Genomic DNA, 22,533 nt, shown 5'->3' with positions numbered 1-22,533 from the left:
TACCCTTGAATTCCATAGAGCAACTTGTTAAGGAACAGCTGACCTGAAATTCATCATGGCTGACTCCTTTCTCTAGAGAACAGAGTGGGATGATGACACAACATTTCAAACAGATTACACATCAAGGCTTGAAATTTCAAAAAAGGCCTACACTTGCTAACTCTGGGGGCCATTCATCATGGTTAAAACAAAAAGAAAATTAAGTTTACATAAAAAAATTAGGATCTCAGCAGTCAGAACATCTGAATTATCAAGGCCAAACCTTTCTAAACCATGTCAGTCAACTTTCTGCTAAGCATAAGCAAAGATATGACACTGCATGCTTTCAGAGATATAATGGATTTAAAAGAGAACAATGTCCATAGTTGGTATTGATTTTAACAAGTAATATCTCTATGCAGCTTTCAGCTCTTACAGGCTTTTGAAAAGGTGGACGGGCATTTCTGAAATGTTATTGTAGATTAGTAATTAAAATCTGGAGAAACCTGAATTAGCTTTCAATATATTAGTTCAAGAACAAGAAGCACCATAACAGCCAAGAAAAGAAGATAAATGAGATAATATTAAATGTGTGATCTCACAGATTCAGAGCTAATTTGAAGTATGATCCAGTTATCTCTGTATTACATTGCAGAAACACCTCAAAAGGTAGAAGATACATATCTAACAACACCTCTCAAGATAGAGAGGAACTGACTTCTAATATCCTGACTCTGAGCTCCCTGCATGGGCTAGCTGATCAGCTAATTAAATGCCCTGGCAGAAGGCTTATCGCCATTGATGGCACTTGTAAAACTCTTACAGATCACTTGGTCCAACATTTTGTCCCTTTGTTCACCATTATGTGTTTAAAACCTAAAACACCAGAAATTCATCAATCAGGGCCTGACAAAAAGTGGGTATAAAGCCTCTGGATTTATATGCTGAGCTGGGAGTATAATGGAGTACCTTCAAATTAAAATGTCTGCATGACTGGTTTTTCAAAAAAGCAGTCTTCAAGGTTCATGGTTGCTAAGCAGTTTCATAGATAATAGCTTAATATGCTTGATTTTTCTCTATATGATGTTGATGAAGAAAGAATATCTTTAATAGTAAGTCCACCAAAATTACTTTATCAAATATAAAAAACTGTCTAAACTAAATCCAGAAACGTTTGAAAAAACGGCATTTTCAGCTGCTGTGAGATGACAATGATGACCGACACTGTCACTGAGCTCCCTTTTACAATTGCATTTAGCTCTAAGGACACAGAGTAGGAAAAGTGGTTCCCTGACATGCACAGAGTCAAATGGGAGCGACAGAATCCTCATCCATTTCACAATAATGGTGAGGAGGGTCAGTATTGATTAAATTCATGTTAGCACTTAAAATGCAACATGCAGCCTAAAATCCTGGAAAGTTCCTTCTCTCCAGTCTTATGGCTATACAGAATTAAACCATAAATTCTACTGAAGAACTGAAAGAACCCTCTAGATCCTCTTGATGAAAACTTGCTGTGACATTAACTTGCCAAAGAAAGAGTTATTTCAGAGAGGTTTTTGAGCCATTTCTCTTAAACAGAAAATAGAGCCAACAAGAACTAAAAGCCCTTAATGAGTTTCACCTTTTTCATTTCTTGCTTTGCAATTTAAGTCTTTTAGTGGAATTCCACAGAATATCAAATACTGATTTACTGCTGTTACAGTTGCAAGGAATGGACTAATCTAGCCTAATTTATCTACCTAGAAGTCTGGTTTCTACTCTAAAACATTTTTCTGTTGTTCTACTCTAGTCAATGTACAATAAAGCTTCCTCAACAGGATAGTTTTTCCAAAACAATATCTCAGATAGATCACCCTCTTCAGATGCCAGTTTCTCCTGGACAGCTGCTTGGATAACTATTTTAATTATAGTGTGAATGAAGTACCACTACCATGCTGTATTCACCGTTTGGTTTATGGAATAAGCAGTTTGCTTGAGTGTCACTTAAAATATCTTGCTGAATAAAAAGGCAGTTTACGTAAGTTGCGATCCTTGTAGGCTAATTCCTACTTGGTGCAATCTAAGATAAACAAGGCATTCATGTTATATGAATTCAGCTAATAAGGCAAATTATCTGTTAGATGTTTTTCTTTGTTTCAAAAAAAAAAGGGTTGGTTAAGCTGATTCTTAAAAAGATACAAATGTAACATTAACCAGTGGTAATGAGATAAATGCACCTCTCTGAGCAACCAATTAATTGATACTCTACATTAATATGCCTTCTAACATGTCAGTGTTGCATTTCCTTCATATAAGGAAAAAATTGCTCCATTGTGCCATGACTTTAATGCTATCTAAAAGTACTTACTGTTAAGTATGTGCGAAAAGCTTTAACTCACAGAATCTGTATCAGCAGCAAAATAAAACCAGCATAAATAGCTCCTGATAAATTTTGAACTGACTGTACTTCAAATACATCCTTTGTATTCTGTTTGCTTGCTACTTGCCTTGACTTGAAGCTTATATTTAGAAAAGTGATCTTTTTTATTCCTTTTTTAAAGTTCTGTAACTGTCTGCATTGAATGGAATTAATCTTGACCACAGCCACAAGTGACATTCATAAAACTGACCTCTCTGTAAGGGAAACCATAAACACGACCTCTGAGTTTGTTCTAGAAATAGCTCAGAAGAACATAATATGGTGCAAAAGCCATTGAACAGCACCTAGAAATAATGAGTCCAAATGGATTTTGACTGCAAACCATACTGGATTCATATTTCTGCAACCCTGCCTTTCAAAGGACTACTTGAACACTAATTAAGTGTTGCCAGTAAAGCAGAGCCAAAATAATTCAATGAATCAGGATGACCTACAGGGGTTATTTATAATGAATAGCCCTGATAGTCTCCAAATTTGAGAATTCCTAGGATGAAAGAGTGTTCCTCAATTCTTAAAAAACAACCGAAAATCTCTTACAAGGTTCCTGCTCAGTACCCCCTGGCATCAGCAGAAGCGGGTAAGTTTTCTACTTAAGGAAGATTATTTTCAGTAATGAAAATGTTTTAAAAGCCCACACATAACTAAAATATTACAGTACAACAAAAAGCCAATGGGAAAATTTCTGTATTATGTATTGCATTTAACTTCTTGCATTTTCCTGTAGTAAAATCATTATACAAAAGGGACTTCCTTGAAAGACCAGTCTACTTCTAATACTGTAAGAGTAACAGTTAGGAGCTGGTCAGAAAAGGACTGAATAATAATAATTTAAAAAATCTAAAAGAAATTACTCTGATTTGTTTTGTGGGAAATTTAGAAATAAAGCTAATTTATTGGTTAGGGATATGCTTTCTCCTAACAAAAAAAGTTTTGATATTTTTCAGTTATACTTTTTGGTGGACATTTTCAAACTTTTTTTAAGAAAGCAGAAACTGCCCTTTCCATTTTCTTTTCCTTCAAGCTCATAACTCTTTGTAAGTTAGTGTTCTGACAATGTTTTCTTGGAAAACAATTAAATATTGTGATTCATTAAAAATTCAAGATTCACTTAGCATCTAACATTTATGTATATTTTGCTTTGGAAGTTTTGGGCTTTCCTAATTCTGGTGAAGTTTGATGCTCACCTGGTTGTGAAATCTGCCTTTTTATTTTCTTATGCAATTTGGTTTTTTTCTATTTAACATGCTATGATCTTTGTATCAGTATTTTGAGAGTAGATTAATTTTTTACACACTCTCTGCAATTATAATGACAAATTATTTTTTGACTTTACAAAAAGTTTTGAGGGAAAGCTGCATAAAAATAGTATCTGAATTTCACATGAATGTAAAATATACCTGTTATACCTAATCTGCAAGAGATACATAATAACAGAAAAAAAAAGGTGTTTGAATATCAGTTTCTCATTAATGTACTGCAGTGACCACAAGATCAGTTTAAGATCAAGTACAGTTTAAGATCCTGAAGAAAAAGAGGAAGAGGAGTCCAGTCTAAAATCAGACTCCAGCTTGTTCAGGGCCCTGGCAACCAGGGTCTTTTGGGATGCAGCTCTGAAAGGCCAGAGCCCAGAAAAGCTGGGTGATCTTCACTGAGAGCTTCCTCCAGGTGCCAGAATCTATTCCAATTGGTCTATTCCAATCTGCAAGGAAGCAAGGAGGCAAAGCAGGACACCAGTGTGGCTTCACAGGGAACTCCTGAACAAGACCCAGAGCAAAATGGAAAAATCAGAGATGGAAATGGAGACAGGTTACCCAGGAGAAACAGAAGCTGTACCTGGCCAGGCAGGGGATTGAAAAGCTCTGTTGGTACTGAAATGTATTGAGGATGGATGAAGGATAAGAAGGGTCTCTACAACTACATTAGCAGTGAAAGCCAAGGGAAATACAAATTTACTGCTAAATTGAGTGGGTAACCTGATGAAGGATACTGAACAAGCTCAGATGCTCGATATTTTCTTGGCTTTGGCCTTTAGGGGCAAGGTCCGCCACCCTGGTCCATGAGCTCAGTGACAGAATTTAGGGAACAGAGGCAGACAAAGGCTGAATTAAGGATTGCTTAGGTAAGAGTGACACTCACAAGTCCATGGGCCTAGATGGGATGCATCTAAGGCTGGTAAAGAAGTTGGCTCATGTCTTTTTGAAAGGCCAGTGGTTAAGAAATGGAACACCAACCCAGTGTGGTTGAGAAATCACTGTATTTGAAGGTATTAAAGACTTGATTTATCAAGTGCTGAGCAGCCACATCTAACTTTGACACTATCTGGCCTGGAGCAAGAGGTTAGATTGAATGACCTCCAGAAATCCCCTCTCAGTTCTTCTATGATTTTGTGATTCTGCCCACTGTGTTACCTGTGCATTTCAAACACCCGCACTGCTGACCACTGAGATGGTGCTACCTGCAGGAAAACAAGATTTCCAAAATTCTCTCATGCACATTGAAAAATGCAGATGCATTGAAAAGTTGCAGATGTATCTAACCCGTATGAAAACCTTCAATTACACAGAAGAGATTCAGTTTTTCATTGATGTAAAGAATTGCTTCTGCTGTGGTGTCAGGACTGCACATTGACAGCGTCTAATCATTCCAGGCATCCCCACTGGCATGAAAAGAAAGCTCTTATTTTCAAATGCTGTAACATACAACTGCAATATATTTCACTCCAAATTTCATCAAAGAATGAGTTTCTATAAAAATCCTAACAGCAGATAGACTTTTAGAGCAGAGACAGAATGACAGTGTAAGAAAGGCATCACCTAAAGCTTTCCCTGGAATGAAATTATACTTAATTTGACTCTACCAATGTAGTCAATGTAATTGGAAAGAGTGACATTCTTATTGCGTTTCTCATTTGAAGGCAGAGAATCAATTATGCAATAAATTCAGTTTGTCTCAGGTCTATTCAGTCTATTTTCCTTGCTGTTATTACTACATCTTGCTAGAAGCAGTAAACGAGATAGAGAATCTAACTTTGCTTAATATCAAAGAACCAAAGAAAGAATGAAGAAGAGAATATTATTGCTTTCTTGAGAAACAAAGACATCAAAAATGAGTATAATACCCATTTTTGAGGCTTATACCAGTGGTCAATGCAGAGCACAAGACAGAATTTTATTAGGAGCAGGACAGTTCTTCCGGTTTATGGAGTCTACTCATCACAAGAAGCTCTTAGCAAATTTCGTTAGTTGACTTGCAGGTTAACAGTTTTTTGAAAAAAATCTGAAAATATATTTTGCTTAATCCAAACTAACACACATGAAGGCTGTCAGCATTTCTGGCATTTTTATACCATTTCTGCATCATCTCTGGAAGTTTTCTTTCAGCTAAATCCCCAGCACCTGTTTGCAGGAGGAGTACAACTGCTGTGGCACTTCCTGCCCAAATTTCTGTAGAAAAATGTGACCTTTCAAAATTACACAGGTAACACAGAAAACACTGATAGCTCTAAGTTTTGAGGAGAGGTACCAGTACCATTAAACCTGAGAATCTCTCAGGAACCAACAAGACCCACAAATTCAGAGTTTACACCAATGGGAAGGAGAATACAGAAACAAAACTGGTGTACAGCAACCAGGCTACTGGAATTTGAATTATTAATTTTATTTTTTAGTTGCTTGCCATTTTTCTGTGAAATGCACTAACATTTCCTGTTATTCCAAAAGCAAAGTTTATTATATGAATCACAATAAAACTTTTTCTATATCCTTAGCATTTGTCAGTCACTGTTCTTCCTTTCTTTCTACATCCCATTACAAATACTGATGTTTCTCCTTTCCTGTACTATCCCCAGCCACTTTTTTTGTCTAGTTTTCTTTTTCTTTCTCTCTTTCCTGCCTGTTTCTTTCACACAAACTCACCTACCTGCATTCCACCTAAACACTTTTTGAGCTTATCTACATATTTGCATTCCCTCTCAAAAATCACCCTACCAAGTTTTCTTTATTCTTCACATAAGACAAACTTGGCTTAACTTTCTTCATGTGAAAAATGAATACTAAGGCAACAGTGAATGGAGCTTCCATGCTCCAGGAATCATCTTTGCAACAATCCATACCAAAAATAAATACAGGAGAATACTATTCCTCTTTTCATACCAAAGTACTTTGAAGCTACTCCTGGATGTTTTTATACTTTTATAGCTACCCAGACGACATTTTAAGAGGACACTTCATTTCAATACTAAATAATACTAATTCATCATTCTTCATTATAACTAAAGCAACATTATTTTCTTTTTTCTCAGCCATCGAAAGGCAAGATTTGCTGTACTGCTGAATGACTGCACAAGGCAATAAGTCAGGATCGTAGTTTAAGTGACAGGACATCAACTACCTGACAAGGTCGATGACTCTCTCCCTTGGAGCAGTGCTGACTGGCTCATCATTAATCATTATGATCTGATCCCCTGGTATAAGCTTTCCTTCAGAGGGTCCGCCTGCAGACAAATGAAGAAAAAGAAAAAAAAAAAAAAAAAAAAGCACAGGTTAGCAGACCATTGTAAAAGCACAGACACACTGTTGTTCACATACTACAAGCATATTTTTTCTTCAGCTAATGACATTTTCACACTAACACTATTTCTGACATTACCAGTACTCCCTCACCAGGAAAATCTTGCTAGTGGTTTAGCAGCTTCTACTGAAGTTCCTCAAGTTCTAAACCTGTATCTAACCACCTAAACTAAGGGCTCAGTTTTCTGAAGGGCCAAAGGGACCAGTAAGTTGTGGACAAATGCACTCTTTAAGGTGTGATCAACTATATTTTTAATCATCCTTGCTCAATGTTCATCTGATATTTTGTAAGACCACCCTGAGAAGGATTTCTTTTCCTGTGAACAAATGATCCTGTTTACCTACTGTTAAGATCAGGAAGTCTTTTCCCATGGTAAATATGCCAGATCTTCCTGGTTGCAACACATTGTTTCCTGTCCCAGCCAAAGTACACCAGACAACTTCTTACTCCTCTTTCCTATGAAACATCACTTACATATTTGAATGTCATTCACAGGTCTCTCCTATGACTTTTTTGTTCTAGGCAGAAGAATCCTGCTTTCTTCAACTGAAAACAGTAAGTTTTTATACCTCCAGCTGCTTGAATCTCTTTTCTGATGGATTCCTACCACTTGATGAACACAGGTACATCCAAAAGCAATGCCACGTTCAGTTAGACATGAATATTTAGCATTAGTCTGAATAGACAGTCAGTCATGTATATGTCTATGTGGTTTGGATTCTGGCACTGCTGAAATGCACATGGAGTACATTGTACTTTATAAAAGGCACATATTATTTTGTTTCTCAGCACAATTACATGCCCAGAAGATGATGTGACATCACAATTCTTAGTGTAAAGATCTATCCTCTCTAGTCTTTGTCTTTACACTCTGCAATGATGATACATAAAAAAATCACATATCACTATGAAGACAAAGTCTTAAAAGAAAATGTTTCAGCATCAAAACCAATTCATTTAACAATTGAGCTAATGCTGATCCTTTCCTCTGTTTGCTTTGAAAACTTTACTCCACTTTCATATCCCATATAAATGGATACAAACCCATGTAGGAGAATGTTGTTTGTCCTGAGTTTATATTTCCCTCTATTCACTTGGAACAGAACACAGTAAACACATTTTCCAAATTTTAACATACATTAATAATGCCAAGAGAGAAATGAGCTGTCTGGATCTGGTTCAAATGTTAGTTACCCTGCTCACTTCATGTGAAAGCAATATAAATGTAATCAATGCACACATGTGGGTAAATGACATCAGAACTTCACAAAGTCGATTTTGCCTCTCCTCTGCTCTCTGTGGGGGTCCTGGAGAACATATTGAACAAAAGCAAAGTCAAATCCCTGCCCTTGGCTGCAATTTTACATAACAACTGAACTTTTAAGCATAGAGAGCAGGAGTCTCCTATTTGGGAGACGGATTATCCCAGGTCTGGTCTCTCATAACTTCAAAAATATCACAAACCTCACTAATTTTCACTGCGGGTGAGATAATTAGGGATATCTTTTGACCTGGCTTTTAACCACAGAGTTATACAGATGCATCCATTAAAGAAAAGAAAAAGCCAGCAATAGCATTCTCTTTTCCAGAAAGAAATACTGGTTTTAGAAACCTAGCTTTCCTTGGGAAGGTGATGGTAAGAATGAAAAATATGTAAGTTTTAATCTCAGAACTCAATATACCTCTTGAAAATGCTGATTCAATGGTAATGAAGGTGACAGCAAACCAATATAAAGATACCAGGGAGAAGACCTCCTTTCGTTGAATGAAATGGGTTAACTTTTTTCAGGCAAACGATAGTAATGGCTCAGAGGAATAACTCCAAACTGGCTTTTTGCCAATACAGTTATGCAATGTTAAAAAATGAACGTGAGGAAGGAAACCAATGGGTAAAACTAGGCTTAAAATCATATCTAGTACTTGCGATCACTTTTGCCTGCCTGAATATTTCAACAGTTTTCATACTCGTAGCTAATTTTCAGCTTAGTAGGCTAAATCAAAGTTTTCTTCTGCGGTCAGGTGGGGAAAACATACCTGGTGTTACTGAGCGTACAACAACTGGCTTTTCACTACCAGCCACAAACCCAAATCCTAGCACAGGATCCCTCCTCATTTCCACTTTCCGAGGGGCTGGAGGGGTTATTTGGCAGCTCTCTATTCGAGGGTCTTCAAATGTGGCTGATTGTGTCATGTGACTGTGAAAAAAAATAAAAGATGGAAAAAGGAAAAAAATCATTAAAACATGATTTTGTGGTATCTACTTGAGCCAAGCAATTTGTGCAACGATATGAGATGAATATCTGAAACGTTCTCACTAGAGGAACTAAAACACCAACTTAATAATTTTCTATTAGATTTTCTAATGCATTAAGTAATAATACTGCTGGCAGGTCTCAAATAGTAATCAATAATATCAGGCCTTAAAAAGGCCTCTTTTTGACAGCACACATTTAATCATATCCCATATATGAAAGAAAAATAACCTGACAATAGAGCCTTTGTCATCTGTGCTTGAATTTTTCATCCTTCAATTTTTGGAAGGGAAAAACAATAGTAGTGACCTACTCATAACATAAAACACAACAATTAAAGTCTGTCAGCCTTTTTAAAAAGAAGAAACACATTTTAATTTGGGGGTCTAACATGTTAAGCAAGTTTCTGAGCTGAAATCTCTCCCTTCCTTAAGGCACCCATAACAGCTCTGTATTTGCTACTTGGATAAACTATCTGAAATCACTTCAAAATGTTCCAGGGCAAAAAAACTCAAAAGAAGACATCAAGAAAATATATTTATGTGGAATTACTAAAATACTTTACTTTCTTCTACGGTGTTATGACAAAGCCTATTTATTGTACCTAGAGGAAAAAATTCTCATGGCTGGAGGAAAAGATCTTGAGTTTTCAAGCAGAAAATAGAAAGGATGAAAGCTATCCAATATCACATAGCCATGAAATAGGTAACAGTTTAAAAGCATTAAGATTTTAAATTACATTAATCAACAATGGAACGTGGCTGATGCTGTACACAGTCAGAATCAAAACATACTTTGCATTTTCCGCACAGTGCCTGGAGTCCCCACTGAATCACAGCTACCAATTCCCAATGCCAATCAGACAAACAGACCACTCCAGTGTCGTACTTCAAACACCATCCACGGAACTCATATGCTTGAGGAAACCAGACTATCACTGCAGGCAACAAGCAGTATCTGGTCAGCACAGCATGAAGACAGATTTCAGCTCATGGCATCAACTTATTGCAGTCCTGAGAGACTTCAGATAATATTTGTTTTAAGTTGCCTGACCAAGAGTTAACTCTTTCTTCACTTTCAAGAGACTGTAAGTCTCCAAGTGCTGAACTAACTCAAGCTCATGATAGATAAATGCAGTAGACTGTAATTGGAGGGAGCCAAGTCCCAACCCCACCTGCAGAGAGGACACGGGCTCTGAGAAAGGTAACAACCAGCTGCCCAATCTAGGAACTTTGAAATGCACATCAGAGAGGCAGATATCCCTACAGCACTAGGCAGTATCATCCGTTGGTGTCCTCATAATTAATTAACAATATGAAAGTCAAGTAATTTTCACATGTCTTTGATAATTTTACTTATAATATGTTATAACATGAAAGTTAAGGGACATACCACGAAAACAGCATTGCTGCTCTCACCACCTGTCCCTTTTTCATCTGCAAAGAACTCCATACTGGCAGGCCATAAGGAGAAAGGTATCATTGAGAGGTCTATTTTCGGCATGAATGACATGCAGAAACTTCTCTGATCTTTCCCCAACACATACACCTTGGTCATGACATCAGTTCACTTTCTCTCCGTGATCTGCTTCATTACTGATACACAGAAGAGCAGCAAAATCTCTGTAAACTCTCAGTGGGAGTCTATTTCTGTTACTGGATTTTTCTAGGGTTTTTCTTCAAAGAAGGTTTCTATCACTATCACTGGATTCAATCTGCCTAAGAGTAACATGCTGTCTTTTCATGCATATGATCAGAGGCAGCAGAAGCTACTTCCTTACAAAAATAAAAGAGCAAGAGAATATCTCTTGTTTTCTCTTAATATACGCATAAGGTGAGGTCAGCAAAGAAAGTACTTATTTTTTACTAGTTAGAGCATCACATCTGATACTTCATTCTCCTCCTCCTCCTGTTCCTCCAGCTTATGTCAGTTTATTTTAGATAACTTTCTGTTTTGTTTTTCCACTGAACTGTTAGAAAATCCAGATAATTATATGCAGACCCTTTAAGAAATCTTCAAGGCCTCCCAGGCACCTCCTCGTCATAAATTCCTATTTATGGTTTGTGCTTCTAGATATTCAAACATTACTTCTTTCTAATGAGACAATTTCTGAGGTGTCACTGGTATCTAAAAAAGTATCTATCTCAATTTGAGAACTTTGTTTTGGTAGAGAAACGAAACTGCATTTTTCACCTCTCTTAGATGACAGTCCCACGAAGTTAACTTTCCACAAAGTTGAGATAATCTATTTAATCATTTTTTCCTAATACCTGTTTCCATTTTTATAACTGGGGCATTAGAAGTCCTAACAGAAAGCGCCTTCTGTCTCCAAAGAGAAAATGCCATATTTACAAGCAATGTGAAAATAGTGCTTGTGCCTTTGAAAACTATTTTCCTGTCACTGTACTTACTCTGTCTTTCAGCACTTGTGTAGTCTGTTTTAAAAAGAAAAAAAAACCAAAACAACCCTCAAACTGCAACACCCCCCCCGCCCCCGCCCCCCAACAGCTGCATCTCACATAACAAATTCTAAGAGCAGACAGAGATTTGCCTAAAAGAGCGGCCCTGTTACTGGGCGGTCCAGCCCTTGCCTTGGCTGGTGCTGAGGATCTGCAGAGCAGCACAGCATCAGTTATTCAAAGCCTAAGCAAGAGGATCAGCGAGGAGCAGTCCGTCTTGATTCTGAGTGGCGCAGCAGACACTATTGATTTTTAAGGTTATCCACCTTGAAATAAATCAACTAAAAAGACTCTGCAGCTCACGCTTCCACAGCTTGCTGCATCGGATATTCTTGTGCCATTCAGTACACTGGGGGTGTATTTCAAGAGAGCAGCAAGATGTATAAATATGATCCTAGAAGAGATTAGGTGAATGCTCAAAGCTTTTTGTGACAGTACGCTGACGAACTCGCTTCCTCCTGTGGTTAGTTCATTATTGAGATGCCAGTTGTGGTACCACAGTTCAAGACTAATTTGAATTTTGCATTAATTGGAGGTATTTGATCTCCATCTCAGCTATGGAAGATATTGACTTCTGCAGAATAACTATGCTACAAGTTCTAAACCAGAATCGAATAAGCTTAGACTCAAAAAAAGACGCTTTAAAAACCCTACCCAGAACATCCCTTACACTGTGAAAGATCTTAGAAGAGTAACTACCATACTACAAACTTGCTATTTGCTTCAATGACCCTAAAAAATGTATTTAGATACATTTAGATACAGTTCTTACATCATACCTAAAGATTTACTTTTCTCAAGGAAAAATGGCTGAAAAAGCCTGGGATTTTAAATATGAAGTGCTCTTTCCATGTACAAGAACTCAAGCTGCCCTTAGATTGCCTTTTCAAAGAGACACATTTCCTCCCATTTTCAACAGCTTAGTCCCTGCTTTACAAAAGGCCATCCTCTCTGATGCACCCATGTTGTCAGCAGTGGGAGACTCCTGCCATATGAAGGAGAATAACTCTTAGAGAATTTCTTGAACAGAGATCTTATATATCAGACTCTTCTCAGAGACAAACGACTAGCTATGGAAAATCATAGAAGAAGTGCAATCATAAGCACTTTCAAAAACTCTCTGTGACAACTGCTCTAGTCGAAAGAGAAGGTAATGGGAAATGAGAGAGAAGGCATCTGAGCTTGCATGCAGCAGCACACAGAGCAGAACAGAGACATTGCAGGGTGGCATAAAATTCATGTGCACACTTACCCACAAAGGGGCCTACAGTGAGCAAAAGAGGAAGAAAATTAGGAAAGAAAAACACCCTGGGGAGCACTGATCAGCTGCATCACAGCAGCTAGCACCTGCAAGCACAATTCAGAAGCCCAGGACATTATGAGGAGCCTAACTTAATGTGAATATCCAAGTCCGTGCTCGGCTTAGTCAGAGGTGTAGTTTAAGACTGACACTTTGAATCTTCACATAATTAGCTTCAAAATTATTAACTTGATAATATTTTCAATGGAAACCTTCCTAGCATTGTCCTTATTTAAATTAGAGGCTGAATAATCCAAGGAATATATAAACATAGACTGCAATCGAGAGCTTGATTTTATAATGCCTTACTAGTAATTAAAAGCAAAGTATCTGAGCACAATGCTTTTTTAGCCTTCGCATTTTGACATGTCAAAAGGTTTCTTTGACAAAAAATGGAGTTTGCATTTCCACAGAAAAATGCTTAGAGCTATAACCTTTCTAAGAAACTGAAAACTATGGCATGAACCCAGCGATCCCGGTTATGATAAAGTTTGTTTTAGAAATAAGTAACAAAGGCACCTGAACAACTTTAGCTACATTCTGCAAAGGCTTCCGAAAAGAAAGCAGAAGTGATACCTCAAAGTGAGTTGAATACAGCTGCACACCCACAAACTCCAAAACAGGTGTAATCAATTGGCTGTTACATCATATTTACAGGATGCTGTTTTCAGGTGTCTCATTTCATATTCCCCTATTACAGTATCAATTACTTCACAGGTTAACACCAGCTTGCAGTCTTGGGGTGTTTAATCCTTAGCATTTAAATAGTTACAGCAGCTCTGCTATAGAGATTGATTTACCTACAAAATAGACTCTTCTTCACTTGAGACACAGCAGGTATAAACTTGGTCAATGACAGAGAAGAGTCTGTGGAAATGTCAAACCACTCATAGACTGATGAGTGGAAGTGGGCAAGGAGGATGGAGATAAGGACTTTTTACCAAAGGTTTAATTCAAAATAACAAAACCACTTCAAAATGTTGAGCACTGTTAAAATCCTGTCTCATTAGTTTGGAGGAGGTGGAGGATCTGCTTTGTTGATTACGGTTGTGATTTTCAACAAGATCTGTGCAAGTTAAAGACACTGAACAAATCTTCATTTACAATTGTCCATCTGAGTGCCTGCCATGAGGCCCATCCTGCCTCAAAACTACCTCTTCATACTCTATTCAGAGTCTTGAGCTTTGCATTTGTCATGGGTTAGTACCCATGGGTTAGTTTGGTTCTTTAGTTATAGAGGAATGCAGAATGATTTTCCGGGTCAAGACCTGGGAATTGCTTTAGAAAGGACAGGGACCTATCAGAGGGTTAGTTGGAATATTGGCATCTGTTTTGACCACTGAAAATTGTTAGCTACGACTTTGGGAAGTACCATATAAAACCCCTTGATTTCCTGTAGGTGGGTCTTTTTTTCCTTCTTTCCTTTGGCCAGAGAGAGACAGGTAACATCGAGCTGGGCCTGCTGCTCCCCACTTTTGAGGGGGAGCTGGCCTGAGGCCTGGCCGGATTCCATCGGCTCCCGGGTGAAGGGGGGGAAGGAGAGGTTGTTGTTTTACAACTACTTTCTCTAAACTTCTCTGGAGCAGGGAGTGATCTCTGCTGGGCCCTGCTAAGAGCTATGGGCACCATTTAGGCTGAGGCTGCCCCAATTTACACTGAGGGGTGGCTGAGAAGGCATTTATGATCCTGCCTGATTTTTTTGTGATTCCGGACTGCCCGGGTGCTCCGATCTCTGAAGTTTCTGTGAGTTCTTGAACATCTGTGTGGCCTTGAACATCTAACACCTCAAGCTACAGAGGGAGAGACAAAGACTCTGGGCAGATTTAACCTTTTCCTGGCAACATGAAGCTTCCAGAGCCTGGCCCTTCTCTGAGAGAGTAGGAAAGGAGTGAACATAAAGAACAACAGGATGAAGTCAGTAGAGCAAGAGTGAAAAGACTATTGGGACAGAGGGTTGAAGAGTTGGTTGTTCCATTCTTATTTGAGCCATAGAAATGAACTCTATATTTAGATTATTCCTTTATATCACGGGAAAGATAAGCATTTGGGGAGATGATTGTATAGATTTGTGTGTAGATTTGAGCAAAGGTGTTTGTGATGAACTAAGTAATATTAATCCTATAAGATGCTTGAACAGAGATAGAGATGAGAAACCCTCTGAGAAACCCTGTGAAGAAGTGAGAAAATATCTCTGTACCTTGAGATGAAGAATCCTTTGCATTTGGAGTTATTCATCTTTAAAAGGTGGCACCCCAGTATGCAAAAATCTAAGACCCATGACCCATAAGCAGCTTGGGAAACTGCTCCTGGGAGGGTCACAAAGGCAGGTTTCTCCAGGCAGCTGTTTTTGTGACAGTTAAAAAACCCACAAGAGAACTGCTCTAGGTTGGCAGTGGGATCCATGACTCTAAGAGAGACTCTTCTCCTAAAGAATTCATAAAAACTATTTTCAAATGGTGAAACTGACTGAAAATCTCAGGTTTTGTCTCTTTATGTTGTTTTGTAGGAAAGTTAACAGTTTGTAGGGGGAGGGAAGAGTGTTTTTGGAGTTTCATTCTGTTTTGTTTTAGTTTTTGTCCCAACTTTCTTTTTCCATTCTTTTAGTGTGTGTTAATAAAACTATTTGTTCATTTTTAAGGTTGAGCCTGCTTTGTTTTTCTCCTAATCTTTCTCCCACAAAAAAAGAGTACGTACTAAGACCAGAATTTAATGAACGTGAAACCACTACAGCACTCAAAATTTCCTGGGAGTGGGAAAAGCTATTGTAGCAACACAAGGAAGTAAATTTAATTCTCATTCAATCACAATTCTTCAGGAGTTTGCACTAGGTAAAATGGCTTGAGACTTGAGACAGTTTTATGGAAACTGATAACAACATGAGGGTATTCTATATTTTCCCACTTGATAATCTGGAAATACTACCAAAACAATGACAGTTAAAAGAGAACTGTCATAGAGATGAAGAAAGATGCAATCTCTTCAAAAAATGAAAAACTGATCTTCATTAATTTAGTTTAACTAGTAGCTAAAAATGAAAAATTATTTCCTTCCTTTCTTCCTGGAACCTCTCAGTATATCCCAAGTCAATTTATTTTCTCTAAGAAATCCCCCAAGAATTATTAAGAACTAGGACACAAGTGTCAAAATCATGCATCAACTGCCTTGAAAATGATATTTCAAGAAAAAAGCGCAGAAGTAGTTATTACATTGCTCAGAAAAACTGCTGCTCCTACAGAGAATCTGGTGTCTTGACAAAGTCTTTTTTGGTCCATTTGCAGGAACCAGAGAGTTGCTCAGAGCTCTAGAACTTTTTTAGACATATTCAATAGACAAAAATTTTATTTTTGGTGGTTAAAAAAGGAGTCGACTTTTAACACTTCAAGAAAACATTCCCTACATTTTCACTATTTTTGTGCAGGTGTATGTTCCAAGAATTCAGTATCACAGCCACAAAATGCAGCTGGGGATATTTATCAGATTTTTTCATTTCTTTCTTTCTAGGACTACTTTTTTTTCGCCCCAGTGTCCTATTATTTATTTTTTTTTATATTTTTTAAAAAAAAAAAAAAAAAAAAAAAAAAAAAAAAAAAAAAAAAAAAAAAAAAAAAGCTTCTTCAACAGTTAAATCCTCCAAAGTCAGGTCATTTTATAACACCCTAGAAAATGTTTGGCATATGCCATCTGGATGAACATATGGTAAAAATGTAATTAGAAAGAAAAAGGTTTGCTGGTTTCAGAAGAAACTGGTGACAGCTTTTTTGATAAAACTGGATACAGGGAAATCTGACACGTAAAAAAATTTCAAAATCCACTCTTACACTGTTGGGCATGATCTGCAATCTAAAGCAAGGCAAAGTGAACTAAAATTGCACTGAATAAAACTGACATGAATGCAAATTTAGAGGGCTAAAAAGATCTGTGCTCAACTTTAGTCAAGCACTGGGGAAAACACACTGAAAATATAATTCACAATGAGAGTTATCACTCATACTATGTGTAAAATGTGAATGCTTCTGCATTCTGCCTTATTCTATATATGAATGTTATATATTAGAAAGAAAAAAAAATAACTTCTGTAGTTGAATCCCACAAATACATGGAAATAAGCCTCAAGCCCAAACTGCCAACTAGCAGTGGTTTGCTTTGAGTATTGTATCTACAGATTGCTAGAGAAATTCCCTTTTTAAATTATTCTTCTCAGGATAGCCACAAATATTTCAAAAGCTCTGTTCATGACAAACATTGGATTTCCTACCTTCTGTGTTGGGACGGGACTTTACAGGCACCAGCCAAATAGCAGAAATTGCACAGAAACATCTCAGTGAAAACTGGTGGAGAAAGGGCCACCTGAATGCTGGAACCACCTCCCCTGGAAGTTGAGCATGATGCTAGCCTCTGACTGACTCACTGCCCAAAATGTACAGCCAACATGGGTGTGCCAATGATGAGTAAGTCTGAACTGCAGCCATGCACGTGTGGCACACAATGCACATGGACGGCCCACTCTCCTAACACACAGTTATGCTCCTACACACTGCTGAATGGCACTTCTGCACTCAGTTTCCATCCTGGCAAACTTTTCCCACCTGAATGACACCAGGTTCCACAGAAATACTCTTGGTTTCAAAGCCTGTAAGTGAACAGGTTTTCATAGCCAAAGGAAGCTCCCAAAATACTCATATGTACAAGACTGCATGCATGAAACTATGGATGAACCTCCTCCCACAAGAAATTCCAGGCCAAGCCCTGGGCTGGAGCTGTGCAGACACAGGGTAATCCAAAATTTGGGAGACAGCAAGAAAGCAGAAATGGCAAACAGGTAACATTGGCTGGTTTGACCACTAACTGGTACTTGCCTTTTCCTGGAAAAGAGATATATGATGCCACAAAGTCACTGGTATTTCCTTCCCGAAAGGAGCCTTTTCACAGGTCAACTCTTGCATATGCAGCATGGGCTGGTAGTATAGCACAGGGAGACAGGGTGTTTGGCCACCTGCCTGGCCCAGCTCCTTCAAGAAAGAAAGTGTCCAAGATGCTTCTGCTAGAAATCAGAATTACTGGCTTTCCTCCACAGCAGGAATTTCTTATAAAGTCAGAATTTAAAGTACACCTAGGTTTTATCCGGACAAAAAGCATTTTTTTAAAGTGATCTGAGCTACTCTGTTTAGGACAGTGAACTACTTTAAGGCTCTTAAAGATGATCAGAAATGTAGCTTTTCATTATCCCTTTCACATGCATCAATAAAACCTGGTTGCAGCTACAGAAATAGAAAAGAGACAAAAAAAACCCCCAATCTGCAAATACACAATAAATCCATTTGGGCTGAAAGTGTCCTCTGGAAAACAGAATAAACAATTCCTATTCATCCTGCTTTAGAGATCTAACCCCATTAAGAGCAATCTCTCAGCGCTGCCTGGCCCAAGTCTGCAACAAAGGGCAGAGACCTGTACTAAGGGCTGCCAGCATTTCCCATCCTGTGAGTAAAAGGAGCTGCCATCTCCAACTCAACATGGACTATTTGTCCAACTGAAATGTTATAAAAAGAACAAGGGAGGAGAAGCAGCATGGAAATTGCTTTTAAGGTGCTGATTAGATTAGGAGAGCTACTAACTAAAAAATCTCGTCTGGTGCAATGCTGGAAGCTTGCTCCAACGATCACATGTAAGCACTAAGTGTGGGTAACCTGATGACATGGTAAGACGACAGAATGCAGATTTAATGTGCCCATTGTAACCCCCTGGTACAGCTGGGCTTCGCATGAACAAACAGATGAAACACTGAAGGTCCTGCTTTAACAGTTCTGTACCTGCCGAGCTCTTGGGAACTCAGTACTGTTATGAGCATATGGAGATAAGCAATTACAGCAGAAGCAAAACCCATTTGTTAATCCTTTGAACTTAATCTTCCTCATTCCTTCATCAACTGAATAGATGAGTCAGTCACAGAAAGGGCTCTGAATTATCTACTCATTTCCTTCCTTTCCAGTTACAGTGGAGGGCTACTGAACCAAAAAAAAAAAAACAACACCAAAAAAAACCCACAAAAAACCACTCAACCTTCTGATGGCAGGTACCATGTTGACCCAGCATTCCACCTATTGCCTCTTGGGCAAAGTGCAGCCTTTCTCAGGGGAAACTGAACATCAGCTGGCAATGTTAAAACAGGTGAAATACTAACATATGGATTAATTGATAAACAGTGGGTACTTAATACTGCAGCTGTTTAGTTTATTGACAACCAAGTGTTTAAATACTGAGTTTAAACCCTGAGCTTATATCACTCTGGTCAGTACAGCACTCTGCACTCAGAAGCAGGCTGTACTTGCTTCTCTATGTTCCCTTCAGGAAAGGGCAACACAACAACCCATTGAGAAACACTGAGTTTGTCCGAGTCCAGGGTAACACAGAGAAGCAGCCTGTACATCAGTACAACAAGCTGTCTCCAGTTTCTCATGCTGGGTGTGAATTCTCTTCACTGAAATTCAGGCACAGGAAAGGTTAGAAGCTTGCTTTTACAAAGACATCCAACTCCTACACTGATACAATGACTGCAAAGAAAATCTTTCATTCTCCAGCTACTAGACAGAAAGGGATCTGCAAGCAATCAAGGGAATAGAATGACTTTAAAAGATTTTCATAATAACTCACAGTCCCAAAATCAAGCCTTCATGACCTGTAAAAAAGTCTTCATAGTTAGTCTTCAAAGCAAATCTTCTAGTTCTGTAATTCTGGAGAAGGCCTTCAGGACAGAGAGGAAACAAAGAAACCATCTCTTCCTTTCTCCTTTCTTTTAACAAATACAAATCGAGAGGATTACTCTTCTTGACTGCTGATTTGGGAGCACGCCATTATGACTCTTCAGCAAATGCAAAATGAGAAAGAGAATTTAATTGAAATAACTCAGGATGACAGATTACACTGATGGGATGTGAGGCTGCCAGATAGAGCTGTCATGCAAAAATTAAGCATAGGATATTGAAAGGAGAAAAAAATCAGGTGTGTTTGATCTTTGTATTTTTCCTGATACATTATTCTCTGTACTTCAGCACAAATGGCTGAATTATTTTTATGGCCTTACTTTTTCATTCCAAAGTAAGCAGCTAACCTTTCTAAGTGAGAGCACTTCTAGTAACCACAGGATATTTTATGTATCTTAGAAATTGGGTTGCTGCAGATCATATAGCAGCTCCGTTATATCAAAGAAGCTTTTGCTAAAGCCTGGGTGTAATTTCTATTTACCTACATCTGAGAAGCCAAACTGCCAATCCATTATGTTTGATAGTATCTATATAGATTTTATTAAAGACACTATGCGTGGTAACAATGTACAAGAAGCATTACCTCCTTCGATTTGTAACTGTCAGCAAGCTTCCTCAAGAGCTGAAGGAGATAATATACAACTTTTCAAAACAGACGCATTGTAGTTAAACTGGAGTGACAGCTGCTTTAGGGAAGCCTATTCAGATAGAAACCTCTTACTTACAGGTGAAGGAAAAGGTCAAACAAAAGTGCTGTGTACAGCAACCTTGACACAACAAAATAAATTATGATGGAAGTTGCAGCCAGGCTGATCAGCACATCAAATCTCCCTGTTTATCTCAAGAAGTCCCAGTTTTCTGTAAACAGTGAAAGCTCTCAGTAAGGCGAGCAGTTATTTCCAAACTATGACAATCTTCACTTTGGAATTCAGAACAATTCTACAGATGGTTTGCTTTTTGTTTAAGCCACAGACATGTCACTCTCTTCTGAAATCTAAAGCTGATAAACTCTGCAAAGCCCCATTTCATGAAAAACATAATTAAAGGCCTTCAAGGTTTCCTAACTGAGAAAGTACATAAAGCATTTTGGAATGTTGAGTTTGGTTTTTTTTGTTTGTTTTTTTTTTTAAAGAAAAACAACACTCGTGCAATTCTGACATTAAATACGATGCTAAAACAAAGACTTTAAAGACTTGGACTTTAAAAAACCAAATACAATTAAAACAAAATCTTGGTCACTCATACTGCACACCTGTAGTACACATTTTCAGCCTGCAAACTGTGATGTCTCTTTTTGTACAGAGATAGATCAGACTGACAGAACAAGCCAAACGTGAAGAAAATAAGCCATAACTAACATTCTGAAATATATTAATTTCTTACCTATCTTCCGAAACTTCAGAACAAGGATGAATCTAAGCCATTGGCAGTAAATGTAGATTACTTTATGTATCACCCTGGTTTTTCTGAGTTTTTTAAAGCCTTTTGATTGTTCATAAAATGGAGTCAGACTTTTTAGCTACTGTACAATATATAGGAGCAGTTTTCACTTTTTCTCACACATGTAACATAAACAAATCCTTTGTTTATCATTCTCTGTCCTTTGTTTGCATATTTCTAACCTGAAAACAATTGTAACTGACGGCTGGTCTGGCCAGTTGGCTGAGGGGTGGAAACTCCAGAAGCCAATCTTCAGCCAGACCCACAAATGTATAAAAAGTAAGAAATAAACAGGCAGAGGCTCTCCGCCTTGTTCTCTGCCTTGGCTCAGCCTTGAGCTCGCTCAGAGGAACTCTCTGCCCTGCGAAATCTCTCGTCTCTCATGTGATTGCTTTGTGTATCCCGATCACACTTTATGTTGTAAGTGTACATCTGCTTAGGATCAGGCTGATCTGGGGTGCAGGACTACATGGAAAAAATGGTAGTGGTTAGCCATACAAAACCTAGGTGGTTTTTTGAGGTGTTTTTTTAAGTAAAACCACCACAAAACCAAAATAAGTGCCAAACTACACACTTATTTAAACAACATTCTTGACATGATCTGATTATCTAGCTGTAGCTAAATTTAGACCAACACTATCCCCCATTAAGATGTAGTCCATACCATGAGGGATAAACAAGTTTCGTAGGAAACATTCCAGTGATGAACTTCCCACTTTACTACGTAAATTACTTCTACTACATAGGGCATTCTATAAAAACAGTGTTGTTAGATAACACTTTCTGCCCCAAAGCCCCCCTATTTTCAGAGCATCACTGAACCAAAGTGGCCTTTAAAACACAGGGTAGAATTTAAGCTGTGTGGCACAGCACATAGGAAGAAAAAAGAAAAAAAGAAGGAAACATCTACCGAATTATACCAGTAAAACCTTGCCTCTGTAAAAAATATACCATGGTCCCATTTTAGTGTCCGTACAAAGCGTATTGAACCTTGGTTTTAAATATCTGCCATAAAAGTAAAGAACATTTACCAAGGAATGAGAAGCCAAGTCAAACCAACCTGTCTGACTTCAGAGAAGATTAGTGGAGTTAATCAAGGGTCTGGAACACAAGTCTTATGAGGAGTGGCTGAGGGAGCTGGGAGTGTTTAGTCTGGAGAAGACTCAGAAGAGACCTTGTCATTCTCTACAACCACCTGAAAGGAGGTTGTAGTGGGGATCAGTCTCTGTGGGAACTGAGCTAGCTAAGATGGATAATACCTTCGCCCAGGTAGCTTATGCAGAAACCCTAAACCTGAGACCATGGGAGGCAGGATATGGAAATCAGGATGTTAATGGCGTCCTTCCAAAACAGG

The 22,533-nt window shown here is 38.2% G+C and overlaps 1 protein-coding gene across 4 annotated transcripts in view; it reads right to left on the bottom strand.

Moving 5' to 3' along the window:
• The window catches only part of FRMPD4 (FERM and PDZ domain containing 4), a 314,276-nt gene that overhangs the window by 56,218 nt on the left and 235,525 nt on the right, over nucleotides 1-22,533 (bottom strand). For 3 of the 4 annotated variants that reach the window (XM_040056965.2, XM_040056962.2, XM_040056963.2), the window contains exons 3-4: nucleotides 9,005-9,165; nucleotides 6,791-6,893 (exon numbers count right to left, since the gene is read on the bottom strand). In XM_040056965.2, coding sequence (XP_039912899.1) covers nucleotides 6,791-6,893; nucleotides 9,005-9,165 — 264 coding nt within the window. The remainder of the gene's footprint in view (nucleotides 1-6,790; nucleotides 6,894-9,004; nucleotides 9,166-22,533) is intronic. The other variant, XM_040056964.2, reaches the window with a different exon arrangement.

The sequence above is a fragment of the Hirundo rustica genome, chromosome 2, assembly GCF_015227805.2.
Source record: "Hirundo rustica isolate bHirRus1 chromosome 2, bHirRus1.pri.v3, whole genome shotgun sequence".
NCBI lineage: Eukaryota > Metazoa > Chordata > Aves > Passeriformes > Hirundinidae > Hirundo > Hirundo rustica.
Note: the sequence above shows the minus strand (reverse complement) of the source record. Positions and strands in the feature narration are given on the sequence as shown.